This window comes from Pteronotus mesoamericanus, unplaced genomic scaffold (genome assembly GCF_021234165.1).
Source record: "Pteronotus mesoamericanus isolate MK-2021 breed Mesoamerican mustached bat unplaced genomic scaffold, CSHL_Meso_final contig_347, whole genome shotgun sequence".
Taxonomy (NCBI): Eukaryota; Metazoa; Chordata; class Mammalia; order Chiroptera; family Mormoopidae; genus Pteronotus; species Pteronotus mesoamericanus.
Window position 1 is genome coordinate 393,990 of NW_026555137.1, and position 27,016 is coordinate 421,005.

The 27,016-nt window shown below is 64.8% G+C and overlaps 2 protein-coding genes across 2 annotated transcripts in view; one reads left to right on the forward strand and one right to left on the reverse strand.

Annotated features, from left to right (window-relative positions):
- The first annotated feature begins 4,587 nt into the window (after positions 1-4,587).
- On the forward strand, positions 4,588-6,872 carry UBE2T (ubiquitin conjugating enzyme E2 T). Its single transcript, XM_054576529.1, has 6 exons — positions 4,588-4,693; positions 5,187-5,256; positions 5,573-5,678; positions 5,777-5,875; positions 5,982-6,065; positions 6,747-6,872. Exons 1-6 carry the CDS (start codon positions 4,588-4,590, stop codon positions 6,870-6,872), a joined length of 591 nt encoding a protein of 196 aa, XP_054432504.1.
- A 6,472-nt stretch (positions 6,873-13,344) lies between these two features.
- Positions 13,345-27,016, reverse strand: part of LGR6 (leucine rich repeat containing G protein-coupled receptor 6) — a 57,013-nt gene continuing 43,341 nt past the window's right edge. Inside the window, exons 7-18 of the mRNA XM_054576521.1 lie at positions 26,882-26,950; positions 25,604-25,675; positions 25,367-25,438; positions 24,368-24,436; positions 23,601-23,672; positions 22,543-22,608; positions 21,641-21,712; positions 21,216-21,287; positions 20,316-20,441; positions 19,621-19,784; positions 16,423-16,503; positions 13,345-14,684 (exon numbers count right to left, since the gene is read on the reverse strand). Coding sequence (XP_054432496.1) covers positions 13,438-14,684; positions 16,423-16,503; positions 19,621-19,784; positions 20,316-20,441; positions 21,216-21,287; positions 21,641-21,712; positions 22,543-22,608; positions 23,601-23,672; positions 24,368-24,436; positions 25,367-25,438; positions 25,604-25,675; positions 26,882-26,950 — 2,182 coding nt within the window. The 3' untranslated portion in view covers positions 13,345-13,437. The remainder of the gene's footprint in view (positions 14,685-16,422; positions 16,504-19,620; positions 19,785-20,315; positions 20,442-21,215; positions 21,288-21,640; positions 21,713-22,542; positions 22,609-23,600; positions 23,673-24,367; positions 24,437-25,366; positions 25,439-25,603; positions 25,676-26,881; positions 26,951-27,016) is intronic.

Genomic DNA, 27,016 nt, shown 5'->3' on the forward strand with positions numbered 1-27,016 from the left:
GACCCCGCGCGCGCGCGCGCGCGCGCGCGCAACCCACCGCCCCCCCCTCCACCGCATCGCATATTACACACAGTTCCGAGGACCATGACACGTGCTCCGGGGAGAGGTGCTGGAGAGGACGCCTCCAGTCACGGTCCCCGACAAGTCAGTCGTCTTCTCCGGGCCTCCTTCCCGGCTTGGAGAAGGGGTATAATAAAGTCTCTGGCATCCATGCGGATATAATAAGGTAACACACGGAGGGACACCAGTGGTGTCCCTGGCATGTGCCAGCGCATGAGAAAATTAAGGTTCTTTCGCTCTCCCTTCTCCTTTACCCTTTGCATGAACCTTAAACTCCCAGGAGACAGAATGGATGTCTGTCTTCCACGATTCACACCCCCCCACCCCGCCCCAGCTACAAAAAGACCCGATGGAGCACAGTACTCACCTCCTAAGGCAGCGAGTGGGACATTGTCACACTCGCAGAGAATTTGGTTACAGAACCTGTCACACTGGTTTAATAACTATACCCCCAGGTCCCTAGCCCTGGACACAATTAATTAGACGTGTTATCCATAATGGAGAATATATACAATTACGAGGTGCTTTACACTTTTCAGTGTGTTTGAAATTTTTCATCTAAAAATGCTGCAAAAATTATTAGGTCATCGTAAAGGGAAACTTGATTACATCCCATCATGCGAACACCCGCCTGCGCCACACCTCCCCCTGCGATGAACTGAGACACCAATGAAAAGCTACATGGAATTGTAAAGCCGTACATTTAATAATACTATATTAATCTACAATATGCTTTAATTAGGTGTTCTTAAATAATTTATAAACTCATTAAGCCTCCCAGCATCTTTGTGAACCAGGAACAATATATCGTTCCTCGTTTTCCTTGCTCTGCGTGTCAGTTTACAGCCACCCTAGAGTCTGCCTCTTCATCTATCGCCACAAAAACTCTGAGCGACACAGACGTTGCACAACGACTTGCCAACGTTCCAACTCGGCGTCTCGCTGGCAATTAAACTACCCAGAAGCCCTCGCAAAGCTCTCCTTCCGGTATGAAAGGACCGCGGATACCAACCCCAACGGGGAAGACGACGCAGGAAAAAGCCGGGCGGGCCAGGAGACCACCCTCCCCGGAACCGCGCCTCCGGCCGGGCGCCCTGCGTGGGCGGAGCCCGGGGCCCACGTGACGCCTGTCGTCGAAATCCCAGGACGCGCCTCCGACGGCCGCCCACGTGCAGCGTCTAAACTTTACGTTCCTGCTACACAACGGCCCGCTCCAGGACAGTATGTATCATTGAAATGTCTATTTTACTGACATCCTGGTTTCTTTCATAAAGTCTTTTTAATTGGGGTAACATTTTCAAGGGTCAATAATGTTACATTTCTTTTGGCTCTATTGTTTTCACATTCAGAGTCAGGAAAAGAAAGAGACGTCTGTTGCCAGTTGTATAAATAAGCGAAAACTGACCAAGTCCAGGTTAAACCCCTACTTTCCCAAAAGGCATGGACTTAAATCTCAACAGGGCGAATTCAGTCTCAATACTAGGACGTTCCAGGAAGTACTCTCTTACCTATCTATTTTATTTGCTTTCCCCCCAATCCCCCGAGTACTGGGTTGGCCAAAAAGTCCGTTAGTTTTTTCCGTACCATGGCTCTAGTATAGCTTGGTTGTCTTTAACTTCATTCGAAAAAATCTTATTAGATTGTAGTGTGACAGCTGTCATACCAGCGTGTTTAAAAAAAAACTTATCAAAATTGAATTTTTGTGCAGCCATTTTAATAGGGAAGGTTGAAGGTACACAACATTTTTGGTGTATTATGCTTTATTATTTCAAGAAAGGTAGAAATGCTAATGGAACGCCAAAAAAGATTTGTGCAGTGTATGGAGAAGGAGCTGTGATTGACTGAATGTGTCGAGTGGTTTGTTAAGTTTCTTGGTACTTTTGACACTTTACACAAATCACTCTTTGCTGTGGGCTGTCTTGTGCATTGGAAGATGCTTAGCAGCACCGCTAGCCTCTCCCCACTGGAAGCCAATAGCGGGAGATACCTGACATACTCAAAATATCCAAATCAATCAAGTTATTAGTGAAAATGAAAAATGTCTTTTTTTTTAGGGATAAAAAGTACAGACTTTTTGTCCAACAAACAGTGAAAGTAGAAAACCTTCTTTGGGTATTTTATATAAAATATGTAGCTAAATTCCTTGGGTAATTTACATACACACTTCCCTGGAGAGGAATGTGTCTTTCAGCTGTGTGATTATGGAAAGCAGTACTATTTTTAGTCTAATTAATTTAACTGGCTCAGCCAAAAAGATGTTATGCTACCAAAATAAAACAATTCATTTATATAGAATGTAATTCTGAAATTACAAGCTTTTCAGAATTAATATCATTCAAGTTTTTTCTGCAACATCTTCCCCCAGCCAGGACTCTCTGAGAGTAAACTTATGCACTCAGCTAACTAAACAAACATGGTAAAGGTACTAAATAAACTACTCTAAAGATAATATATTTCATATGCAAGTGATTAAATGCTGACAAATGCTAATTCTGTGCATACATAAAATATAAGTTTTGTGCATTTAAACGTACTGAGCTGGCTATGATGCATATACATAGAGGTATAAAGAACCCTATTAAGTAATGTCCCACATACACAAAGCACAAATTGCACTGTTAGAAGGCTCCGTGTTTGAAAGCAGCGACACCTGCACAGCTGGTGAACTCTTTCAGCCCAGCCTCCATTCCCCCGTTCCCACGCCTCCCTCTGGTGGACAAACGGGAACTGTACGTTCAACCCCTTGGGGTGTTTTCCTTGTTGGATCCAACCCTTTGCGTTCGGTTGCCAAACCTACAGGTATTTGTTCGTTTTCTCAGGCCATGCCTCCTCTCCACCGTACTCAGCACAGTTCCTGCTTTTTCTAGGCGGCATTTTTAAGACACGTTTCCGAGAGAACCACCCAGGAAGAAATCGGCTTCGGTTTTGAAGACGAAACTGCCCCTGAGATCCAACTTCAGTTAGGGGAGGAAGGGAGTAACTGATCGCTCACAAGCCTCGTTAGCCGGTTCATTTCTGCGACCAGCGGCAGGGTCCTCGGGACCCCAAGGCTGATCAAGTGCAGAATCAACGCGGGGGTCACAGTATGGGCGGGCCGGCCGGCCGGCCACCTCTCCCGTGGCACCGCTCTCCCAAAGCCGGTGGGGGCGGAGCGCAGTGAGACGCGGGTTTGGGGCGGAGGTGTCCCCGGTGGCCCGTCCTCTGGCGCCCGCCGGGTGTGAGCCTGCGTCTGGGCGGCTCGGCAGCCCGCAGGAGCTCCCGGGAAGGGGCCGCGCAGCGGAGGCGGAATGAGGCTCGGCGTCCAGTCCTGACTTCCGCCCGGCCAGCAGCCTCCGCAGCCCGCCGCTCGGTTCCGAGTTCTAACGGCCGGCACGATCGCCGGGCTCAGGCCGCACCCTTGACGTCCATCCGCGGCCTTAGGCGCGTCCTCCGTGTCCCGAGAAGTGCCGCACCACGAATCTTCCTGCTCTCTCCACTCGCCCTCCGGGGCTGGTTTCCAGCGCCTTCTCCGCTCGGACCACACAGCCAATCTGGCCGCCCGCCGGAAACCAGGCTCGGAGCAGCCCGCTCACAACTGAACCAGCCTTCCGTGTCGCGCGCTCGGTGTTGAACTCGAGCGGGCCAATGAGCGGCTGCGTTCGTTTCCCCGCCCCGCACTGAGGACCAATGGCGACCCGCGCCGGCAGGAGGCGGGGCGACGCCCCTACGGTTCGTACAGGCGTAAGTGGAGGCCGGCTCGCCAGCTGGCGTGCTGTGAGGTGGTCGCAGCGCGTAAGCAGGGGAGTTCTGTCGGGTCCTGGCGGGGGTCCCTGTGGACTTGGGGGGCCGTCCTGCTCCCGCGTGCTGTGGGGGAGCCTCCAGGGCGGGGCCCTCGGGGTCCGACGGTCAGCTGGTGGGGAGGCGGGCGGAGGAAAGCGCTGGCTCGGGCCCCGCCCACCCCGGGACTGCACAGCGGCCGAGAAGCCACAGCGGCGGAGGGGGCCCCCGTGATAGTCTGTGGGAACTCTACGGCCGCGCGGGGCGCGGAGCGAGGTGGGGAGGGGGCGAGGCGCATTCCTGCCGGGGAGGCGCTCCCCTCGATGCGCGGGACCGCAGTGCGCGGGAACGGGTAGCGGCGCCTGAGCTGGTGCAGGGGGCGTGGCGTCGCTGCGTCCGGGCTGGCGCGGGGGGCGTGGCAGCGGCAGCGGCAGCGGCAGGGCTCGGTTGCCGTACTCCAGTCCGCGCGAGCACAGGCGGGGTCGGGGCCTCCTTTAGCGCGCGGCCGGCGCTCCCACCCGTGTGCCCGCCGGGGCACCGCGCCCCCGCATTAGGCACACGTGCACTTGAAGCCGTATGACCTGTATATAGAAGGTGGAGAAGGGGTTCACAGGAAGCATGTATTTGTCCTTCCCTAAACGGAGACCCCGTGCTAGAACTCCAGTCACTACTCTGTTTCAGAGCTGCTCTTGTCCCCTACTCCCCGCCGTGCGCCCCAGCGAGCCCTGAGTGTGGCGGAGCCGGTCAACCGCGGCCCCGTTAGGAGGCACCATGCAGAGGGCCTCGCGTCTGCGGAGAGAGCTGAGCCTGTTGGCCACCGAGCCCCCGCCCGGCATCACCTGCTGGCAAGACACAGACGAGACCGGCCTGCGAGCGCGTAGGTGCCCGGTGGGAGGGGACCGATGGCCCCGCTGGAGGCTGTGCAGAAATGCGAACGTTTGCCTCTTCGCAAGTGGGGAACCATCCGGCGTCTAAGTGCCCACCTTCTTTCTACCCCAGTCCGTTTCCATTTGTAAAAGGTTAACTTGACGTCTCTTCGTGGCCCTTTATCGCACCTTCACTGATGCATAGCCAAGGGGTGAGCGTCAATAGCTCAAGTATCTGAGGCCATACAGGCAACAGAAATGATGAGGACGCTACGGTCCAAACGAAGCAAGTCTGTACCCAGCGTCGTCCAGCTCGTGTGGACCTGTGTGTCCTCAGCCTGACGCCCTCGCTGAGCGCGATGGTACAGTTTGAGGACAGGCTGAAGCCCCGAAAGAATTCCTGTCCCCTGCCCAGCTTCTCTAAGACTGGAGACGTCCCTGGGTCTGCGAGGCGGTCGTTCAGATCATCCCATCGTCTCTTCACTGTCTGTTTTTCCTTTTAAGAAATAATAGGTGGGGCCAACACGCCTTATGAGAAAGGTGTATTCACGCTGGCAGTGATCGTTCCCGAGAGGTTAGTGTGGGTTCGAGTCTAAACCTGCAGGTAAAGCAGCCATTGGAAGGCAGAGCAACGGGGGGGCTCAGGGGCCTGGGTATCAGTCTGCCGGCCGTGACGTAAGGCCCAGTGTCTGACCTGTGAAGGGCCCGGCCCAGGCTGTGGGGCGATGGGTGTTTCAGTGTCATCATTTCTAGTCTGCTGGTGTGCGTGAATGTCCATCATGAGGAGGTGGGGGGCTGGCCTCTCAAAGGCTGTCTTCCTGAGCCTTCACGGGAGGGAGCCAAGCAGCAGCATTGTAACAAAGTTTCTGTGTTGTCCTGTGCTTTCAAAGGTACCCGTTTGAACCTCCTCAGATCCGATTTCTGACTCCAATTTACCACCCCAACATCGATTCTGCTGGAAGGATCTGTCTAGATATTCTCAAGCTGCCGCCCAAGGTGAGCCGGGTGGAGGGCGGGCTGCAGCGCGGTGGGGTGTCAGGCGGGCGCTGGGGCCCCGCGGCCCTGCTCACACGGGCGCTGCTGTCTGCGCCCAGGGAGCCTGGAGACCGTCCCTCAGCATCGCCACCGTGCTGGCTTCCGTCCAGCTGCTCATGGCAGAGCCCAACCCCGACGACCCGCTCATGGCTGACATCGTAAGTGCCCCGTGCTCCGTGCCGCCGCCGGCGAGGCAGCCGAGCCCTGGGACTTGCCGCCGCAGGTCCTCCTCCTTGCCCCTGACTGTCTTTGGTTTTTCCTCAGTCCTCGGAGTTTAAATACAACAAGCCCGTCTTCCTCGAGAACGCCCGGCAGTGGACAGAGAAGCACGCGCGGCAGAGACGGGAGGTGTGTGACGTCCGTGCAGCTCTGTCAGCTGCTGTCGGCCGGCGGATGGGCCACGGGTGCAGATACGTAAATGCGGGGACCAGACTTGGGCCGTGCGTGCTCCGGAACGCTGCTCTTGCGGCCTTGGCAACAGTTACTGAGCAAAGCAGCCTCGTGGCTCAGCCCGCAGTGGGTTTTTCCTGACAGTTGTCACCTGTTGGTGGCAGTAGAGAGCAGACAGCCATGATCTAGATTCTCGGGGGCAACGTGACCAGACGAGGGGTGACTCGGGTGCTCGGAGCCTTTTTCTAAGATTTCTTTTAAACACTGTTTGCAGGAGTCGGGCAGGGGTGAGGGTGCGGGAGGGAGGGGGAATGGACTGTTCCCTGGGACCGTTTGCGGGCGAAGGAAGACCCCCCAGTTTGGGTGGCGCGTTTCCTCATTTCACAAAGTGCGCAGTGCGGGAACTCAGGAACGAGGACACCCTGCTTCCTGCTGAGGTGCGAGGTCCTTGGGATTGAGCCGAGGAGCAGTTAGTGTCACCTGTGGAAAGAAAGAAAGTTGAAACATGCAGACCCTGGGCACAATGCCTTGGGTGGGAGCAGCAGGTCCCAAAGGCAGCAGAGAAGGCCCCGGAGGCACCGCCCCGGGCTTACTGTTCCCGGCCTGGCGCTGGCCTGAACCGCAGGTTTTCCTCCGCAGGCTGACGAGGAAGAGACACCTGGACACCCGCCAGCGGCCGGCGACTCGGAAGCGCCCAGCACAGCACAGAAAAGGAAGGCCGGGCCGCTGGGAGGCGGGGCCAAGAAGTTCTGCCCTGACGTTTAGGGGCCGGGCCTGGTCCATCAGAGTTAACATGTCCTTTACCAGGATGGCTTGATGGCTCGCCTTTCTTAACTGGTTTCTTTGTGTTTGACGACGTTGTCGTGTTGTGTTATCCTATAAAACAGACCTTGCATTGTTTATATACTCTGCTCTTCGCTGGCTCTCTAAGTGGAGCTCATTTTATTTAGCTTGTACATGTGTATTTTGAAACGTTTTAAACCTGAGAAATAAATGAACGTGTAATGTTGAGTGTGTTTTCTCTGAACGTGTGTCTGGGAGCCAACGGCAGAGCGCCACGCGGTGAGAGCGAGAAAACAGCTGGCGTCGGCGTCCCTTACTCTGCCAGCTCACCGACCTTGCCGGGGCCCCGGTGGCTGACATGCAGGCCCAGCGCACGCCACCACCAGGCCCCCCGGCTCGGTGGCCTCCGCGCGGCGTGGGCCTGCGGCCGCACGGCTCCCACTCGCCTCTGAGCCCTCTCGCTGGGCGCGCTGCCGCGCAGTCAGGATTGCTGTGGTGGGACTGCGTTGGTTCCGCCACATTCCTCGGAGCCCTGCCGCGTGCCCCGTTTTATGCTGGCGTTTTAGGGTGCATCGGTGGGGAAGTCAGACATGGATTAACCAAATAATCGCAGACCTTTAGGCAGGGGTTCTTACAGTCCCTCTCTGCCCCTAGCTCCCATCCAAGGCACGCCCTGCTCCGGACAGCGGGGTGCCAGCCTGTGCCCCTGCTCAGGCTCGTAGGGTACACGTGGCTTGGCCTTGTCGTTCTGTGTGGTGGCAGAAAGCAAAGGGAACAGAAACCAGGTGGAGGAGGAAGAGGTTGCCCTCTGAGTGGGAGACGAGGATGGCAGGTGTCAGGACCGGCGTGTCCCGGTGCGGCGACTGCACGTGGCGGTGCCGTCACGGAAAATGCATCTCTGAGAGGGCAGCTCCCAGTGGCCCGCCCTCCGCCTGCCGCTGCGCTTTGACTCCAGGGCAAGAACGTGGCTTTACAACAGGACCGTGCACACCGAAAACATCGACCCTCTGCGCCCCCGCTTCCGAGGGTCCCAACTTCCGCACAGTCAGGTCGCGTTCTCTTTTTAAAGCCCAGGAAGTAATAAGAGTACATGTGGCCTCTGCTCACATGCAGCGAAGTCCGATTTTGGGTCCCTAGACGTGAGTGCGTCCTGGGGAGCACTCCGCTGTGAGCGACTTCCAGCGCTGCCGGAGCTCCCGGGGGCTGGGGGTGCTCTGCCTTCCTCGCCATGGGGCTGGGGCAGCACTAGCACCTGGAAGGGGCGGGAGGTGGGGGGGGGCGTGCGTTCTTCCACCTGCCGTCCGTAGTGACGACTTTCTCAGGCCATTTGCTCCTCCTGTGACCGCCAGCACCAAAGACTTAGGAACTGTCTCCATCCAGCCGGCCGCGGACCAAGCGCCCGCGACCGGACCACCCGGAAAGCCACCGCGGCAGCCAGGAAAGCTGGGCCAGCAGGGAGCGAGGGACTCCGAGGCAGGGGAGGAAACCAGGACCCCCTGCAGGGCAGAGCTACCCGGCTACATCCACCCAGTGGCCCTAGGCCGCTGTCCCTGCCTCCGCCTCAGCACCAGCCCAGCTGCCGGCTTCTCGCCATGCCCAGTCTCAGCCGCCAGCTTGTTCCCTTGTCCCCAGCCTTGAGCCTCTGCCCTCCATACCTCCCACAGCCGCAAGAACGATCTTCTGATGATGCAAAAGCCAGAATTTACCTCCCTCCTTAAACTCCTCCAAGTGGCTTCCTGCCCGGGTCCGCAGGACCCTGCCCCTGCCCCTTTCTCCGTCCACCCTCACGGCAGCTGCCACGCCTCGCACCCTGCTCCGGCCACGCGGCCAGCACCCAGCCTGAGCTCGCCCGCCCGGTCATCCCGCCCAGGCCCCGCCCCTGCACGCGTGCGTCCCCCCCCCACCCCCGCCTTTGTGGCCACGGTGGTCTCAGCTCCCAGGCAGCCGTCCCCGAGTTCTCGCCTGTCGCTCCTGAAGGAGCGCCCTCAGCCACCACCGGCTCACGCACCTTGCCCGAGGCCGCGCCCAAGGGATGGGGATGTTGGCTTCAGGGACTTCCCTGAGTGCCAGCGGCACCAGAGCTGCCCCCGGGCGGCCACCCTCCCCCACCCCCTGCCTTGCAGGAGCAAGGACTCTGGCTGCAGAGCAGCAGGGAGGAAGCGAGAGAGAAAAGCCCAGGAAAGGGTGGAGTGGGCTCAGCCGGCGCATGGGGGCGGCCGCCTTCCTGTGCCCCTTTCCTCCTGCAAAAGGTGGGCCGCGCGAGGCCGGCTCTCGGGGGCTGTCGGGAGGCCTGGCGGGCGGAGGGGAAGCGCCCGTGCAGGCCCAGGACAGTGTGTGCTGAGTGAGTGCCTAGCAGGGGACGGCCTGGGGACCCGTGGGAACCGCGGCCAGCCCCAGGGGGCCCCCAGAGCCACCCGCCCCCGTCAGCTGTTTCTAGGACAGGCGAGCCGTGCGCCCCCAACCCCTAATTAGAAGGGGGAACAACATCGTGACCAATCACATAAACACTGCAGGCTCCAAGCTCCCTCTCCTGTGCCCCGGCCCCGCTCCCCACTCTCTGCAGAAGCATCTAAACCAGAACAGACTGTACCACCCACCTCGTGGGCAGCCTCTGAGCAAGGCTGGGCCCGCTGTTTATCCTTCCGCCGCCGCGGGAGCTCAGCGCGTGCAAATAAAGCTCCTTTCCAGCCAAGTGTGTGTCTTTCCATCAGTGTGTACCCACCCCCCGACACCCGCTGCCCACCCGCCCGCCTTGTTTATAGGCCGGGAGGCCTGGGGGAAGGGAGGAGGGGAGGAGCGGGGCTGTGGTTTCAGAACCTGCTCCCCAGGCAGGCAGGCGGCTGCAGCCACGCGTGGAGTCCCGCCCGGGGCCGCCCGTGAGCCGGGCCAGCCTGAGGAGACGCGTGCAGGCCTGCTGCACCCAGAAGCAGCGCGCTCCACTGGGTCCTCGCTTCTTGGGACGTCTCCTCCGGCCCGACCCCCGGCTCCTGCCAGACCTACCCGCTCAGCACAGGCTGTGAGCAAACAGTCTGTGTCGACAGAAGCCGGGGCCCAGGAACGGCAGCACTGCTCCAGCGGGCGCCATGTGCATCAGGCGGCCGCGCACCCCGGCTGCAGCCCCCGGACACAGGGCCGCCAGGGCGGGAGCCGGGGCGCAGGCTGCCCTGGTCTCAGCTCCGACGCCCCCGCCAGGCCTCGGCGCACCTCCTTCTGGGAGACCCACCCGCCTGCGCCCGGCGCGCCTGCCCGCCGACGTGCCCGGAACGGCTGCAGGTGGGCAGGGCCGGCCTCGACCTCCCCTCACAGCTCCCACCTGGGCCCCAGCGCCCTCCCACCCCCACGGAGCATCCTCCCCTGGGAATTTATCTTACGCATATTCTTTTAATTAAAAAAAAAGATTTTATTTATTTGTTTTGAGAGAGAGGGGAAGGGAGGGAAAGAGAGAGGGAGAGAAACATTGATGTGTGAGAGAAACATTGATTGGTTGCCTCCCACATGCCCCCAACTGGGGACCTGGCCTGCAACCCAGGCAGGTACCCTGACTGGGAGTCAAACTTATGACCTTTTGGTTTGCGGGATGGTGCCCAACCCACTGAGACACCCAGCCAGGGCGATCCTACAGTCTTACTGCGGGTTCTTAACCTGTCAAAGGGCCCCCTGGTTGTCTTGGAACGTCACCCCCTGTCTGAAGCAATGCTTGGGGGAGTAGGCTTCCCAAGCAGAGAGTGGAGAGGAAGGTGGCCCAGGAGGAGGAAGGCAGGCTGATCTTCGGGGCCAGGAGGCCCGGAACAGGCTCGGGCTTGAGTCGCTGGAGGCCCATCGCTCCTGCTTTCTTCACACGACTCTCCGTCTGACCCAGTGCAGGCAGGAAGGGCGCGGAGTTGACGCCGGTCCCCCTGAGCTTCCCCCTGAGCCTCCTTGGCGGGGCCCCCGGTGCCCGAGCTCAGGCGCCAGGCTGAGGAGTGACCTCGACACCCGACTGCTCCCTGAAGGCTGCCCCTCGGCGGCCGCACCCCAGGCCCACGGGAGACAGAAGCCCAGGGACACACACGATACTGCACTGTGCTTTATTGTACAGAGGAATCCAAATATTTACACCTTGACGATTCTCACACTTCACACAGCCACAGCAGGGTGGCGCTGGAACCGGGGTGGCAGGGTGGGGTGGGGGCAGCGGCCGCCCCGGAGCAGAGGTAGTTAGAGGGGGAGCCGGGAAGGGTGGCGCTCCGGCAGCCTCCGGGCTCCTCAGTGTCGTTGGTACCCTGCCCCCCAATCCTTGAACCTTCTGTCCGTCCCGGGAAGGACGGCTGGGAAGATGCCGGGAAGCTGGCGGTGGGAGGGGAAGGCAGAGAGAAGTCCCAGCCAGAGTCCCTGCTTGTCCCCCGTCCTCAAACCTCAGCACCACGTTCAGGGGCTGTTTCCTCCCGGTGAGTCTGGGGTGCTTCAGAAATCCTGGTTTTCCCACCACAGGCAGGTCTCTGCCGGCAGCTCTGGGGCGACGCCGTGCCCAGAGCCTCGGTGGCACCCGCCACCCCAGCCCTTTGGCAGGTTCTTCCCGCCGGGTGCCGTTGGGGGAGATTTTGACAACCGAACCAAATGTGCTCACACACGTTGAATTATTTGGTTTCTGGTTCTGTGTTTCATCCAAGTCGCACAAAACCGCCCTCGTCTCCTGACCACGATGCTGGACTGAAGGGGAGGCCCACACGCTTTCCCCAGAGTCAAAGACAAAGCTCGTCCCTTGGCAAATGCACGACCTCTGCTGGGCTTTCTGACAAAGGAAATGGCTTCGGGGAAGACGCCTCCCCTCCGCCCTGCATCTTCCGACCAGAAGGGCCGGCCTGGACCCCTGCTTGGGTCCTCGCAGCGACGTGATGCTGGTGTCGCCCGAGAGATGGCAGCCAAGATGCCCCGGCCCCTGTCACGGGAGAAGCTGCCTACGGGAACAGTCCGTGACTCCGGGACCTCCGGCCCGGGGCCTGCACGCCCTACCCCACTCCCCATGGCTTCCTGGCCCCAAGGCTGCCAGCGCCGCACCAAGTTTGTTGCCCCGGGGCACCTCGGACGGCGCCTCTCTGCCCAGGAGGCAGCTGTTGGCGGCGTCCAAACCAGAGCACAGCCCTTCCCTCACAGGCCGTCACCAGCCCCGGGAGTGGGGCGCCAGGCGTCCCCAGATAACCCGCCGACGCAGGGGCGCACCAGCACGTGGGGAGGCCTGTCCCGAGGCCGACCTGCGGCCCGAGCTTCGCCTGTGGTCACAAGGCCGGCACGCTCATTCCAGAGCCCGTGAGAGTCCAGGCGGCCCAGCGGGTCGGAGGAGCCCGAGGAAAGGGCCCGTTCCACTCCCGGTCTCGGCCTCGGGTCTCCGGCGCGGCCCACGCGGCCTGTGGGCTCGGGTCAGCGTCTGCGGGGTCCAGGGGCATCGGGGGAGAGCGGAGGAGCTGGGCTGCGAAGCTGAAGGGCTGTCTCAGGGTCGTCTTACAGTGGAGCCCTGGGGGGGGACGGGGGCGGGCCGAGGGCCGGGATTCAGGAAGGCGGCCATGATCCCTTCAGCCTCGATTCCAGATTCCTGTCCCGATGGGACTGCGGTTGGGGTGCCCCGGACACGTCTCACCCCCCGATTGTTTTCCTCTCTGTGCAGAGTGGTCCTGCAGGACCCAGGATGTGAAGGGGGCCCCGGCTTTGGCAAGAGGTGGCATGAGAGCCTCAAGACAGCAACCCCGGGCCAAAGGGGAGCCGGCGCGCCACAGGCCGGCCGTGGGCACCCGCTGGGCCCGGGAACCCGCCCTCTCTGGAAGCTGGGTTTGGGGAGGAGGCGGGGGGGGGGGGGCGGCGCGGGGAACCACGCTCCCTGCCCAAGCGCCAGTGGGCCGCGGCCGGGACCACAGGGCAGCCTCCTGCCCCCGCTTCTCAGGTGGGGTCTCCGCCGGCTGATGTCCCCACTGCATGCCCAGTCAAGGCCCTGGGAGCGGGGCCTCCCTCCAAGGATGGGCAGCATCTTGCCGGGCCCCTGGGAAAAGCCGTGCTGCACCCTGTGAGACTCTGAGAGCTCACAAAATCCACACGGGCAGGCGCAACCTGCGGTCGAACAGTCTGAGCAACCGGGTTAAACAGCGTCGGCAGCTTCCTTGCTGCGGGGACGGTTGGAGCCTGTGCGGCTCAGACACGCCCGGCGGCCCCCAGGGAGGGCCTGGCCCGTGCACCCGGCTGTGTCTCTGCACAGCACCGGTCAGGTTAATGAGACATGGGACACGTGCTGTGCCTGACCCATGAGCCTTGGGGGCGATGCCCACATGCCTTCGGCCATCCTTTGCGGGTCTTTCTCCACGAGAGCCCCTTCCCTTAGGCAGACAGGACAGGGAGAGGCCCAAGGACGGCCCAAGGACACCGGGTCACGCAGCGCACGCCAGCAACGGCCCTGGGACCCAGGAGCCAGGCCTGGGCCCTCCTCCCGTAGACGACGTGGCCGATGCGTCTTGTGTTTTACAAGCGGCCGCCGCCCACGGAGGGGAGGGTGGAGGAGACGGGAGCCGAGGGTGAGGGACATTTACGCGTGGGAGGCAAAGGCTGGGCCAGAGCGCTGGGCGCCCCTGCCCTCAGACAGACGCCCGCCGCCTGGCGCGGCCCCCTCAGCCCTCAGCGGCAGCTCTCCGTCCACGGAGGCTTGCTGGTTCCCAAAGAGGGTTCCCTCCGGCTCGACAAAGCGGCCGCCCTCCAACGCGGGGCCCTCCTGGGAGATGCGGGCCACTGCAGGGAAGCCGTAGGCCTCCGGCCCGGGGGAGCGCCCGGTCTCGGAAGCTTCCAGAATGAGGTCCACGTCAGAAAAGGCCACCAGGGCCTGAGTGGAGTCGCAGGAGCCCTTCTCCAGGTGGCCGGCTGCGGCCGAGGCCAGGGGCCCCGCAGCGCCCGCCCAGGGCCAGAGCCGCCACAGGTCCTCGCGGGAGCGCGGGTGGAAGAGCAGGTAGAGCAGGGGGTTGAGGCAGGCGGGCAGCGGCAGCACCAGCAGCAGCACGGCCTTGATGGCCTCGGGGGTGACGGGCACGAGCCCGAGCATGGAGGCCACGCCGAGGAAGGCCACAGGGCAATGCAGCAGCCCGTCCGCGAAGGTGAGCCCGGCCACGTGCCGTGCCGTGGCGCCGTCCCAGGCCGCCCGCGGCTCGCCCCGCGGCAGGTCGCAATAGAGCCGGATGCAGGCGCCGGCTGCCACCAGGAAGCAGAAGGAGTGTAGCATCACCAGGGCCACGGCGAAGCCCAGGGCGGCCGGCCGGCCCTCGGGCAGGGGGTAGGGCAGGCAAAGCGGGGAGGCCCCATAGTCTCCCACCGAGGCCAGTGGCAGGGCGGCGGCCAGCCCCGCCAGCACCAGGCAGCCCAGCACCCCCGCGCGCACGCCGCCCCGGGCGGGCGCCTTCCCGTGGGCCCGGGCGCAGGACACCGAGGCGCCGCACTGCACGGCGGCCAGGGTCAGCAGCAGCACCGAGGCCTCGGACCCGAGCACAGCCAGGAAGCCCGTGGCCCGGCAGCCCGGCCCTGACTCCCAGCGCGGCCCGTACTCGGCGAACCGGCCGAAGGTCAGGGCGTCCACAGAGGCCAGGAGGCCGCAGGAGACGCCGGTCACAGTGTTGGCCCCGGCGATGGCTCCGACCACGAGCTTGACGGGGGGCAGGGGGCCGGGCCCCCCCGCGAAGACGCTCAGCAGCACCAGCGCGTTGCCGAGCAGCGACAGCACCGTGACGGCCCACACGGCCAGGCGGACGCCCCAGCTCTCAAACAGGTGCTCACAGGGCTTGAAGGGGCCTGCGGGGAGAGGGCAGGCCAGGTCACGCGCCGAAGAGACGCCCAGTGACCACACACAGAGCACTGACGGGCGGGCACCCGCCCTGGTGCTGGGCGCAGGTTGAGCGAAGCTGTCCTTCGCAAGGAGCAGCTCTGGGGGGAAAGGAAGGGACAGGCAGGTCCGGAGCAGCAAACAGCCGTCAGAATTGGGCTGTGGCTGGAGGAGAGACCCCCAGGCGTGAGGGTCGCCCCGGGAGCCGCTCACAGCAGCCGAGGCTCTGCTCGCCCGGCCAGGGCTCGGGGGCCCCGAGGACCCCGCTGTGGACGGGCCTGGCCTCCCTGGCCTGGGGCCAGGGACGCAGGCCATACTTAGTGTTCGTAGCGTCTGTCCGTATCTGGGAGGCGCAGCTCCCTAACTCAAACCAGAGGTGACTTCTGGGGTTTCCCGTCCGGTTCTCCATGAGCTGGTCACATCCTGCTCTGTCCCCTCTGGGCCCCCAGGTTCTGGCCTCAAATCGCCTGGTCACCCTGGCATATCATTTCTTCATTGCTCTTTGCTCCAGACCCCTTTCCCACAATGCATTGCTAGTAACTTGGGGATTTGGGGAAAAAAATGTAGGAGCCATTTTTTAAACAGACTTTTTCTGATTACCAAACGATAGATGGTAATTATTGGACATTGTAAAATATAACATGGAAAAATGAAAACTAGTTATGATCCTACCTCTCAGAGAGAAGTCATCGTTTTGGTGTGTTTCCCCCCATTTAATGAGACACGTACGCATGGTGGGTTTTGCACTACATTGCGGACTTGCTGTTATCGCTTCCACTTTCTCTTTTCAAGCTTAAATTTTGTGAGGCACTCACCCTATGCCCTGATACGCCCCCAAATCCCCCACCACAGGGAGGCACCGGGGTTTACTTGGCCATTTGTATGAGCCATGTTAAAGCAAGTCCAAGTCGGACTCTGTCTTTGAAACACCCTCTTTCGCCTGCTGACTGTTGGTTTCCGCAGGGGAACCTTCTGTCCAGGAGGGAAAAGAGCGCTCGCTGCCTCCTCTGTGTCGGCGCGCCAGCGCGGGCAGCCACTAGAGGGCGCGCGGCAGTCGCCGGGCGCTGAGGGCAGGTGTGGGCTGATCGGGCCAGAGACGGCAGCTCCTTGGGTCGAGGCCGGGGGAGGGGCGCGAGCGGCAGAGGGACGTCGGGAACGGGGAGCACAGCAGCGGGGGATGGCACCGGAGGAGCCCACCGCCGCTTGCTCCCAGCCCGCTCTGCGCAGCTGCTGCCCTGGCCTGGGCAAACGGTGCTGATGGGAGAGGGTTTTCCTTCTCTCTTTACGGACGTCAGATTCAGGTTAAACTTGGAGGAGCGTCCTCGGGGGGAAGGGTTGGTCTTGCTCTAAGTAGCTTCCGGGGGCGCTGGCAGGCAGAGACCCCCGGGGGGGAGCGGAGGGGCAGGACAAGCAGCCCTGCAGGGTCCCGCCCGCCCACTGAGGGCCTGCCCGGTGGGTCTTGGGCCGGGGAGCGGTCAGCGGCCGCCCACACTCTGCCCGAGCAATGCTTCTCCTTCAGCAAGGGCATTGCCTCCGGACGCGAGGCCTCTGATGGGCGGATTCGGGAAGATTTCTTTGACTCTCCCCTCCTGTCCGCCCCTCCTGCCCCAGGGGTCACCGAAGAAGAGGCTGCCTCCCCAGGACATGGGTCTTGGACAAAGGCCACACCCGTGTCCCCGGCCACCCGCCCCCGAGGCCCCACCTCACCTGGAACCGGGCTACACTGGACACTGGGCTGCGGCTTTCTCTCCTCCGTCTCCAGCGGGAGCTCGTCCACGTCCAGGTCATCTGACAGGGGAGACCAGAAAGTGGCTCCAAACGCCCGGCCCCTTGGCGCCGCCGCCGTGTCACTGCCCAGCGTGGTCCCTCCGGGGCCCCGAGCAGAGGTCCCGCCCCGGGTGTGGACGCGGGCTCCCTGGGGCCCGCGTGTGGGTTGCCCGCAGCGTGGGCTCTTCACAGAGACCTGGTATTCTGTGACCCGGCTGCACGGGGGCCGCCTGGAGGGCAGGAGCTGGTGACCCCAGGGCCAGCCCCGCACCGTCACGCCCTGCCCCTCTGGAGACACTGTGCAGAGAAGGACACCTTCTGACGGCTGCGCGGGGGGGTTCGGGGGCGAAGGGATTAGGTAGGAACGAGAAAGGGCTCAGGGACACAGCTGCGTGGGGGCTGCCGGGAGGAGGGGGGACAAGGGGACAGAGTGGAAATGGGAAATAAATACAATTTAAAAAAGAACATCTTAAGATGGAGAAGTGAGCCTGAGCGGGTTCAGCAGCGGCGACCCAGGACAGGGAGCGGAAGCCACGTGTGTGAGACGGTGCCGCAGCCTGGACAGGGACCGGGGACGCAGCAGCCGTCCTAAACTGCCACAGGAGCCCTGGCCGGTGTGGCTCAGCAGGCCGGGCATCATCTTGCAAACTGTAAAGTCACCAGTTCGATCCCCAGGCAAGGCACAGGCCTGGGTTGCCGGCCAGGTCCCCAGGTGGCGGCGTGCGAGGAGCGACCCCACGTCGATGTTTCTCTCCTCCCTTCCCCTCCCTCTAAAAATAAATAAAATCTTTTTTTTTAAGAAGACGCCAACAGCCTGTTGGGCACAATGGAGCCTCTCTCCTCTGCTTTGGGTCCTCGAAGGGGGCAGAACCAGGAGACACGGCGGCTCGTCGGAGGCGGCCGTTGGGATTCAGGTGGAGGGGTTGCAGTGCTTAGCGACACGGACGAGTCCCGCACTTCGGTCCCGCGAGGAGACCCGCGTGCTGAGCCAGTGTCGGCCGCGCCAGGCGAGGGCAGGGGCCCGGGCCAGGTGGACCCGCCACGCCCCGACCCCAAGCGGCGCATGGGCACAAACGAGGGTGGCCGTCACGCTCCGGGCGCTGGGGCCTGGGGTGGCACTGGACAGAGAGGAAACGGGCTCGTGAAGGGAGGCGCCCAGGCCGCAGCCAGTGAGCGAGCGGGAGGCAGGGCCAGCTCCGCAGCCAGGCGTGTCCGACCACCGAGCCAGGGCTGGACACGATGCTCTCTTTCCCGGGGAGCACTGGACGCGAGGGACGCGGGACGTGGGGAATGCGGGAGCTTTGCAGGAGCAGGCGCAGGCACGCGTCCACGGGAGACCCCGAAGCCGACGGTCCCTGACGTGAGAAAGGGGCACATCTACACGGACTCAGGGGCGGGGTGGGGCCGTCCTAATCCTTCCAATCCAGTCCTAAGCTGTCAGTCGGGGAAAATGGGACGGGAAACGCGAAGCGTTGCTGAAGTTCTGTCGCGGGTTTGAACCCCATGGATCTTTTTTCTCATTCGCTGTCCCAGTGTTTCTTGACCGGGGGCCGGCTCGTTCCAGGGGAGGAGGGTGGCGGGGGGAGGCGAGGGACCAGCGTCGCAGGGTCCGCAGAGTCTATAAGAATTTTGAAATGATCCAAACGCTTTATAACGTAGGCAGATGAGACTGCTGCACACGGTGCAGGTTTGAGACCCGCACCCGGGGGCTCTTCCTCCGTCTCCAGGGAACGCCATTCCCTGTGCAGCGCCCTCCTCCCTGCCCGAGGGCTCATGTCTTCACTGGGAGCCTCCTGGGAGGCCGGCGGCCGCGGCGCTCCAGCGCTCCGGGCCCACACTCCGCGGGGCAGAGGCCGCCTCGCGCCCCGTCCCTGCATCTCCTTCCCTCCCCGCCTTTCCTCCCCGGCCCTGCTTCCCCAGATGGAGGCAGCCACACGGTGAGACCCAAATGCACGAAGGAAGCACGAGGGCTGAGGCTGCACAAGGCCCAGCCGAGTGGCCCAGGGCTCCCCCCACCAGCCCCCCTGGCTCTCCGGACCAGAGCCAGGCTCCGCCAGTTTCCATTCCTCCTTCCAGCCCCCGAGGCATGTGCTGCGGATGTCGGGAGCCCTTCCGACTGCCGGCCTGGCCGCCCTCTGGGCACACCCTCCGCGGGCCGGCCCGCAGCGCCTGGCGGGCGCTCCTGGGACCCCAAGCGCCTGCCCAACACGGGCCTCCGCACGCCGTGCCCCCCTCCCCCTCCCCAGGCAGCAGCAGGTGCAGGTCTCAGCGGAGCAGTGGCAGCAGCAGTGGCAGCGGCTGGAGTGGGGTCAGTGGTCGCGTCCCCGGCCTTTGATCCGCCCAGAGGTGGGGTGATACGTTCCAGGTCAGGAAGCTGAGGCTCAGGAACGTGTGGCCCCGGGTCCACGACGCCTGGGTCTGTCCGCGTCGCGGGGAGACGTCGTCCTTACACGCTCAGATTTCATCTTTGTGTTCCCCTCTCCGTTGACAGTTGTGGAGAAGGCGTCGGGGAGCGACCAGGAGGGCCGAGCTCGCCGTCGCGGGGGCGCGGGCCGGACGCCGGCCCTGACCTCACGGGAGGCCCCTTCCGGAGGCGGTCCCGCGGGAGGCCTTCGGCCGCCGGCCCCCACCTTTGTGCCTTTGGCCCAAATCTTCCAGAATCGGGGACCCATCCGGCCGAGATGGCCTTAGCTGGGGTCGCCCTCCCAGCAAGACCCTGGGCACCTGGCAGCCTCGGGCCTGTCCCGTTGAGACCCGGGGGCCGGCTGGCGGGGCAGACGACCTGCACGCAGGCTGCAGGCTCCCTAGGCTGTTCCTTTGGACCCCAGGACGGAAGTGGGGACTTCCTCTGGAAGCAGGTTTAACTTATTCGCCTTAATTCGATCCTCCTCCGCTGGGGGAATGGGCGTGGTCCCACGCACGCCCCGTGATTGACGGGGCCCGGCCAGGAGGCAGCCGTGGGGGTAGAGGTGCGCACCGGGGTGGGGGGCCTCCTGAAGGTAACGGGCTCACGCCATCGCTACGCGGGTGCCTTGGAGAGACGGCCCCTCGCTGGGTCCTCTCGCAGGGCCCCAGGCCTCCGGTCGCCGGCCCTTCCCCGCTGACCCCGCCTGGGCCTCCCCGGCCTTGGTTACTCACAGTGGCTCTCGGCTTGTCCCGCGAGGAGGCCCAGGGGACTCTTGGGAGCCTCCTCTTCCTCCGGGTGGAAGTCGTCCTCCTCCCAAGGCCCAGAGGCCTTGAAGAAGCTGGAGCAGAGGCCACCGTAGGCGCAGCACTGGTAGGCGTGGGGCACCTCCAGGGTCCTGGGGGCAGGAGGCGCACGGGGGCGTTGGGCGCGTCGGGTCTCAGCCCGGGCGCCTGGCACCCAGCGCCTGCCCTTTGACCCCACAGGCTCCTGCCTCGGACGGGCTGCGCACACTCCAGTCCGGAGAACGAGCCAGGGCATGGACGCGCTGCCCTCAGCTGGCTGGCAGGGGCGGGGGGGAGTCACAGAGCCCTCGGCGGGCGCTCTGTGCCCTCCGGGCCCGCAGCACCCCCATTGTGCTTAAGGAGGCAGGCCTCTCCCCAGCAGCCTCTCCGCTCGACCTCAGGAGGCCCCCGCCCCGCCCCCAGGGCAGGTGCCCCAGGCGTGCCACCAGCTCGAGGCCGCCGGGCCTCAGGCCACCCAGCCTGGGCCGCTGCGCGCGGGACGGGCTGCCCCGCTGGAGCCCCGCTTGGCGGTCGGCTGCCCAAGTGCACGAGCGGGCGGCTGGCCACCGGCTCTCTGCCCGCCCCTCCCGGCCCCTCAGCTGCCCTGAGGCAAACCTGTGGGGGGCGGGGAGCCCAGCTCTCACCTCAGCTTTGGGAAACTGTCCTTGGGGAAGGCCTGCGACAGGGCGGGGTTCCCTTTGAGCTTGAGGTGCGCCAGGCCCCCTAGCCCGGCCAGCGGCAGCGTGGTCAGCTGGTTGTCGGTCAGGTCCCTAGGGCAGTGGACGGTCAGGGTTACTGGCAGCCGGGGGAGTGCGGGGCCGGGGCCGAGCTGAGGGTGCAGCCAGAGGAGAGGAGCAAAGGACGGAGGGTCTCAGGGCAGGGAGGCAGCGCTAGGGGCTGAGGGGTGGGGGGAAGGGCGGGGGCGGGTGGCCAGCAGGGGCCCCAGGCCTCACACACTCAGTTGTTCAGACACTCGCTCACTCATTCACTCGTCAAACATCAGGCGCCGACGGGCTACCAGGGACCCCGGTTTGGGGGTGACAGAGCCCCTGGCCACAGCTCCTGAGCCGAGTGGGAGTCCCGTCCAGGAGGCCCTGTCGCCCCACCCCCCACTTCTCCAGGACACAGGAGCTCAGAGCTGGGATTGGACAGAGCTCGCGCGCTCTCTCTCTCTCTCTCTCTCTCTCTCTCTCTCTCTCTCACGTGTACATCTCGCCCCAGCATCACACAGGGAAGGAGGAGGAGGGGCAGCCCCGTGAAACCGCGGCGCGCGCACACTGCGGGGGCCGCGGGCGCGGGCGTGGGGCCGGCGCTGGCCCGTGAGGGCCTCAGAACCAGAGGGCCCCGCCGGGTGTGCAGCAGGCCGCCGGCTCTCTGGCAGCGGGTCCTGTGGCCGGTCAAATGGCCTGTCCCCGCGACCAATGATGCTGGAGCCCGGGTCCTGGGACGTGCGGTCAGACAACCATGCCGGCGCCCGCTCTGGGGTGGGTCCTGCTGGCCCCACGGGTGCGCAGCACCCAGGAGGTGGACTCAGTGGCACTTACAGCTTGACCAGGGAGCGCAGGGTCGCGAAGGCCTCTGGGTGGATGGACCGGATGGCGTTCCAGCTCAGGTCCCTGAGGGCAGAGCGGGCGTGAGAGGAGGGGACGGGGACGGGGACTCGGGGAGGACACCCTGTCCCCCTCCTGCTTCTCCTGCGCTTACCCCGTCTGAGCCGCCCCCAGAGGGGAAGGTGCCCTTAGCCCGGCTCCCGACTGGCCGTGGCCCCCAAAAAAGGGGCGAGACGGCCTGGCTTCAGAGCCTCACGGCCCCTGGGGACTCGCTGGGGATGCGGCTTGAGAAGCCGCCGGGGCGGGGGGCCCTTCCCCGCCGAGTGTGAGCTGGGGCGGGGCGGGGAGCACATGGCTGTGCCAGCGTCGCAGGGCAGCGGCTCGGAGCCCCCGGGCCGCCCCGCGCTGCGGGTACTCACAGGGCCCGCAGGGCGCTCAGCTGGCGGAAGGTGTCGGCTCTGACTTCCCAGATGCGGTTGTGCTGGAGGCCGCTGGGGCAGCAAGATGGGCTGGGTGACCGCTGGGCTCAGACCCCGGCTGCCCCCACGCGAACCCCCTCCCCACACACAGGGCAGAGAAAGGGGAGCCCCTCTTCTCCTGGCGCGGAGAGAGAGGGCCGAGCCCATGGAAGTCACTGGTATTAAAGGGACCGGTTGTTTTGGGTAAGTGGGTCAGGAGACAAAGCCACAACGCTGTCCCTGTGGCTCCAAGGAGAGTCGGTTTCTAGGCTTCCCTTCGGGCCTGGCTCCCCGCCCGGCCGACCTCGCCCGAGGCCCTCTAGATGCAGGTCCGGCACCAGGCACCACCTACCCTTGCTCAACCTGCGGCCTGGCCCTCAGTGGACTGCGGGCCTCCAGCTCAGCACGGTTTCTGGGCACCTAGACCGGCCCTGACACCCCCACCCCCAGGCCCCAGAGGCACCATCACGCCGCGGAGACTGGGGAGAGACCCCGGAGGCCCTGCAGGCTGGGGAGAGCCGGGGCTGGCGGTGCCCGCTGAGAGAGTCTCACGTGGCTCTGCTCCTCGCCAGGCTGGGACCTCAGGCCTCCCTGTGTGCGGGCATGCGCAAAGGTGTGCGTACCCACACGTGGTGCGTGTGGGGCGGGGGAACGGTGGGGCCGGCCCCTCCTCGCTGCCACTCTGTCGTGGGGCCCTCGACCCCCGGGGGCCACCTCGAGACTCTTTGGGCACCGGCCCCCGGCCCGGCGTCTGCTCCCAGCTCCCAGCCCCCGCCTCGGGGTTCCCCACCCTCAGGGCGGGTCAGCGTGCGAAACCCTCCCCGCAGACCCCCCAGAATCTGCCCCCGCCCGGCCCCACTCACATCTCCTCCAGCTTCTGGCACCTGTGCAGGCTCGGCAGCTCCTCGATGCGGTTGTGCGACAGTTCCCTGGGGAGAGAGCGGCCGGCGCCTGCGTGAGGTCGGGCCGGGAAGCAGCCCGGACTGGGCCGCGTGGCCCCGCTGGCAGCCGAGGCTGGGAGAGCCCTGCGGGGACGCGGCTGCTGGCACTGTCCCCCATCAGACCTGTCTGCACCCCCCGCGGAGCCCCGCTTCCCCCAGCGCAGCCTGGACAGGCGGGGGTTCATGGTCCTGGGAGGGCCATCTTGTCCGTCAAGGGCCTGGCGGAGCCAGGAGGGTCAGGGGACAGGGCAGGGCGCTGCGACCGAGCCACCGGTCAGTGCCAGCCCCAGGGAGCAGTGCCTATGGTCACCGCGGATGGGGCCGACAGGGATGCCAGTGCCCGTGTCCATACGGACCATCTGACCCAGCCTCTTACCTAATGCAGGGGGAAACTGAGGCACAGACAGGGAGGAACACGCCCCTCGACTTCCTAGGCCACTGAAGTGCCTCGCCGGTCCAGGAGGGCTGCCTTGCTTGTGTGAACTAGAGTCACCAAGCCTTGTGTTGAGCTCCTACTAGGTGCCTCATATTGAGCACCTACTATGTGCCCCACATGATCTCCTACTATGTGCCCCGTGTTGAGCACCTACTATGTGCCCCATATGATCTCCTACTATGTGCCCTGTATTGAGCACCTGCTATGTGCCCTATATGATCTCCTACATGCCCCGTGTTGAGTCCCTACTATGTGCTAGGCGCTATACACACATTTTCCCAACCCTCACAGCATGATCCATGTTCTGTGGCTGAGGAACTCAAAGCTCTGAGATGCTGCCGGTGGCAGGGCTGGGGTTCCGCCCCGGCCTGGCTCCCACGACCCCCGTCTGCCACCTCAAACGGGAGGGGAGGGCCCAGGCCTCCTCAGGCCCCTTCCTGGCAGCAGGGAGAGCGGTGACCGGGGGGACAGGGCAGGAGGGCCCTTGCCGCCTATGGGCACCAAGGGCGGCTGCGGGGCTGCAGGGAGCGTGGGCAGCACTCACAGGACGCGGAGCCTGGGCAGCTGCTGGCACATGCCGGGCGGGAGCAGCCGGATGCCGGCGCGGGTCAGGGTCCTGCGGGGACAGAGACAGGACGGAGAGAACGGAGGGCGGGCCGGAGCCGAGCACCAGTGCCCTGCCCTCGCCCGGGGGGGGGGCGCACGATGGGAAGGCCGGGGAGGGCGGGGCTGCCTGGGCGGGGGCGGGGCAGGTCTAGAGCAGCTGGGCTCAGGGTCAGGGTGTCCCAGGAAAGACTCAAGGCCCAGGTCATCCTTGGGGAAGGTTTTCCAGATGGCAGCGGGTCTCGGGGGACAGCAGAGGCTCGGGGGAGGCCGCCCCCCGCCATGCCGCGAGCGCGTGGGCGACGTGGGCGGGACGGGGGTGCCTGACTCGTTCCACTCATCCTCTTCAAACACCGCGGGCCGGCTGTGCGTCGGCCCCCCGCCCCCTCACCAGGTGGGAGAAGAGCAGCCACGAGGGAGTCCGGGTTGAGGCCTGGCTTCGGAAGGCCAGGGAGGCGGCCTCTCAACCCCGCCCCGTGGCAGGGCCTCAGGCGCCCACGGCGGGGCCTGGGGCAGGAGCACGGAGGTCGCGCACCCCAAACCACCTGCCGCCCCCTTCCCTGCAGGGTGCCACCTCCAGAGACGGCCATGGCCCGGGGAGGGGGCAGCCAGGGGACCTCGGAGCCCCCAGCAGCAGGCGCACAGACGGGCCCCCAGGCAGGCGGAGTCCCAGGTCGGGGAGGGGGCGGCGGCGAGAGAGCCACTCACAAGGCCTCCAGACTTGTCGTGCCTTTGAGGTCTGGGAACTCCTGGATGTCGGTGGCTCCGTTCAGGGACCTGGAAACAGCGCCACGGCTGAGAGGGCGCGGTCCAAGCGCGTCCACGCCGGCACCCGGCCCTCAGGGGCTCTCCCCAGGGAGACCGCCGCTCTGGGAACGGCCAGCCTCGGCCCACGCCCGCAGTCAGCCAAGCTCCCGGCCCTGGAGGCGGCTGGGCCGAGCTGAGCAGGGGCCGGCGCCCGGGGCGGCCAGGGGTCCTCTCTGCTTCACCGGTGACAGCGGGGGGGCTCCGAGGAAGCCCTGGCACCTGGGTTTGCTCAGAGCCTGAGACAGGGGCTCCCTAAAACTCGTCTTCTGGGGTTTCCTCAGCACCAGCGGGCAGCTTCCCCCCTCCGGCCCCCGCTTCGAGAGGACACGACCGCAGGGGCCTGCAGGGGAGCGGGGGCTTCAGACCGGCCAGGCCCGCGGGGCCAGGGACCAGGGGCCGTCTGTCTGGATACCGACCTGGCAGCCTGGCCCGGGGCTGGGGGAAGGGCAACCGAGGATGCCCACGGGGAACGTGTGCTTTAAAGACGTTGCACCGTCCCCGCGAGGCTGAGGGGAACCGCGGGGGCTTTTCTGAAGGAGCGGGGCTTGGGGGCGGGCGGGAGGCGCCAGAGAAACGCCTTCGGGCCCAAAGCCGCATGGCCCAGGTGTCTGGAGAACCGAAACCGGCGCCCCGGCATGTTCCGCCGCTGTTCACGGAACGGCTGAGGCCAGTCACGGGCCTGGCTGGGGAGGAGCCCGGTCGGCCTCCCGGGACCCGGCAAAAGCCACAGGGGCAGGGCGGTTGTTGCGTCACCAGACCTGGGAAGGGGCCCCGGCGAGAGGGGGCCTGAAGCCGGGGTTCACGCCGCTGGGGGGCTGTGCCTGGCGGGGCTGGGGGCTGGGGGCTGCAGGGACCGAGGGCGGGGGTCCCGGCGGGGGCGGCCCCTTGGAGCCGACGTACAGCGTGTGCAGCCTCGGCAGGTGCTGGAACGCGGACCTTCCCACAGACTGGATCGGGTTGTCATAAAAGTGTCTGAAAAGGCCCCAAACCCTGAAGTCAGCAGTTGGGCACTTTCCTCTGGGACCACGGAGCCCTCCGCCCCTTCTCCCCGTGGGCCCCAAGGGAGGGCCCCCCACCCCGCCTTGTCCTGCCCCCCAGCCCGGCCCTGCGGACGCTGTGCGGGAGGTGGGGGCTCACATCGCCTGCAGCAGAGGGTTCCCCGTGAAGGCCTTTTCTGGGATGGCCCTGATGTTGTTGTTATGGAACCCCCTGCAAGGCAAGTGGGGGGCAGTGAGGGCCGGGGGCTGGTGTGCTCCCCCGGAGCCCTCGGGCCGCCGGCCAGAAGGCCAGAGACCAAAGGGACGCCTGCCAGGAGCCCCAGGTTCCACCCCGCCTGTGACGTTTCGCCGTGTCACGTCACACGCCCTCCGTTTCCCTGGCACGTGTGACGGGCACGGGGGCGGGGCCTGAGCAACACCATTGACACTCGTGCGGGAGCTCTGGAGGGTCCCCAGGAAGGAGGCGGAGGGTGTGTGGGAGGCGGAAGAAACGGGGCCGTAGGGCGTGCGGGGGCCCCAGGTGGACGTTGACGTGGCCTCAAGGCCCCAAACCCACGGACGGAGAAGGGGCGGGGCCGCAGGAGCAGACCCAGGGCCGACAGTGGCCGACTGGACTCGGGGAAGGGAAGACCGGGGCGAACGCCGGGGCCCTGAGGCAGGAGTTGTGTTTGATGAGCTGGGGAGGACCTTTCAAAATAAACGCTTGGGAAAAAATGAAATGAAATAAAGCCACTGCCGGGCTACCCCGCACAGAGCCCCCCGGAGCAGCCCCGACAGCCGCCTCGTCACGGGGCGATTCGGCCTCTCGGGACCCCAGGGCCGTCTCCCCTCGCTCCGGCCCCCCGCTCCGCCGGGCGCTGCCACTGGCCGAGACGCCCCGACCCAGGCCGCCACCCAGGCCGGCCGTGCAGGCAGTTGCCCCTCGGTTGCTTCAGGGGTCCCGCTCCTGCTGCGGGGCCGCGCCCCGTCTCCGCGGCGCTGCGCTCCGGGGGTTCACAGGCGTCGCAGACGGAGGCCCTGTCCCCGGGCAGCTTTCCCTCGGGAGTTGGAGAGACACAGGCAGACGTCTGGACAGACACGCCTGTCCCCGAATCCTCTGGCTTCTGCTCCCCGAACGCGGCAGCCTTTCCTGTCCCTCCACACCTACGCTCGCAGACCTGGGCCTCCGGCCGGCCTGGCCTCTGCGCCTGCCGACCCCCGGACCGGGTGGCGGGGTGGCGTGAAGGTGCCACTGCAGGCGAGGCGGGGTCTGCGTGGGGACGCTGCCTGAGCGTCGGGGCTCTGGGGGCCGCCCTCGGCCTCCCTCAGGCTGGTCACACCGCTGCACCCCTTCGTGCCCGTCTGTCCTTCTGTCCGAAGGCCCTCCCGCCCCTCCCGCACGGCCGCGGAGAGCAGGGCGCGCGGCGGAGGTACTCACAGCTCCTGCAGCCTGCCCAGCGTGCGGATGGCGACCGGGAACTCGTGCAGCTCGTTGTGGTTCAGGTCCCTGGAAGGAACGCAGAGCCCTCGTCGGGGGCGGCCGGGGGGGGGGCTCCCCGGGGTCCCGCCGTCC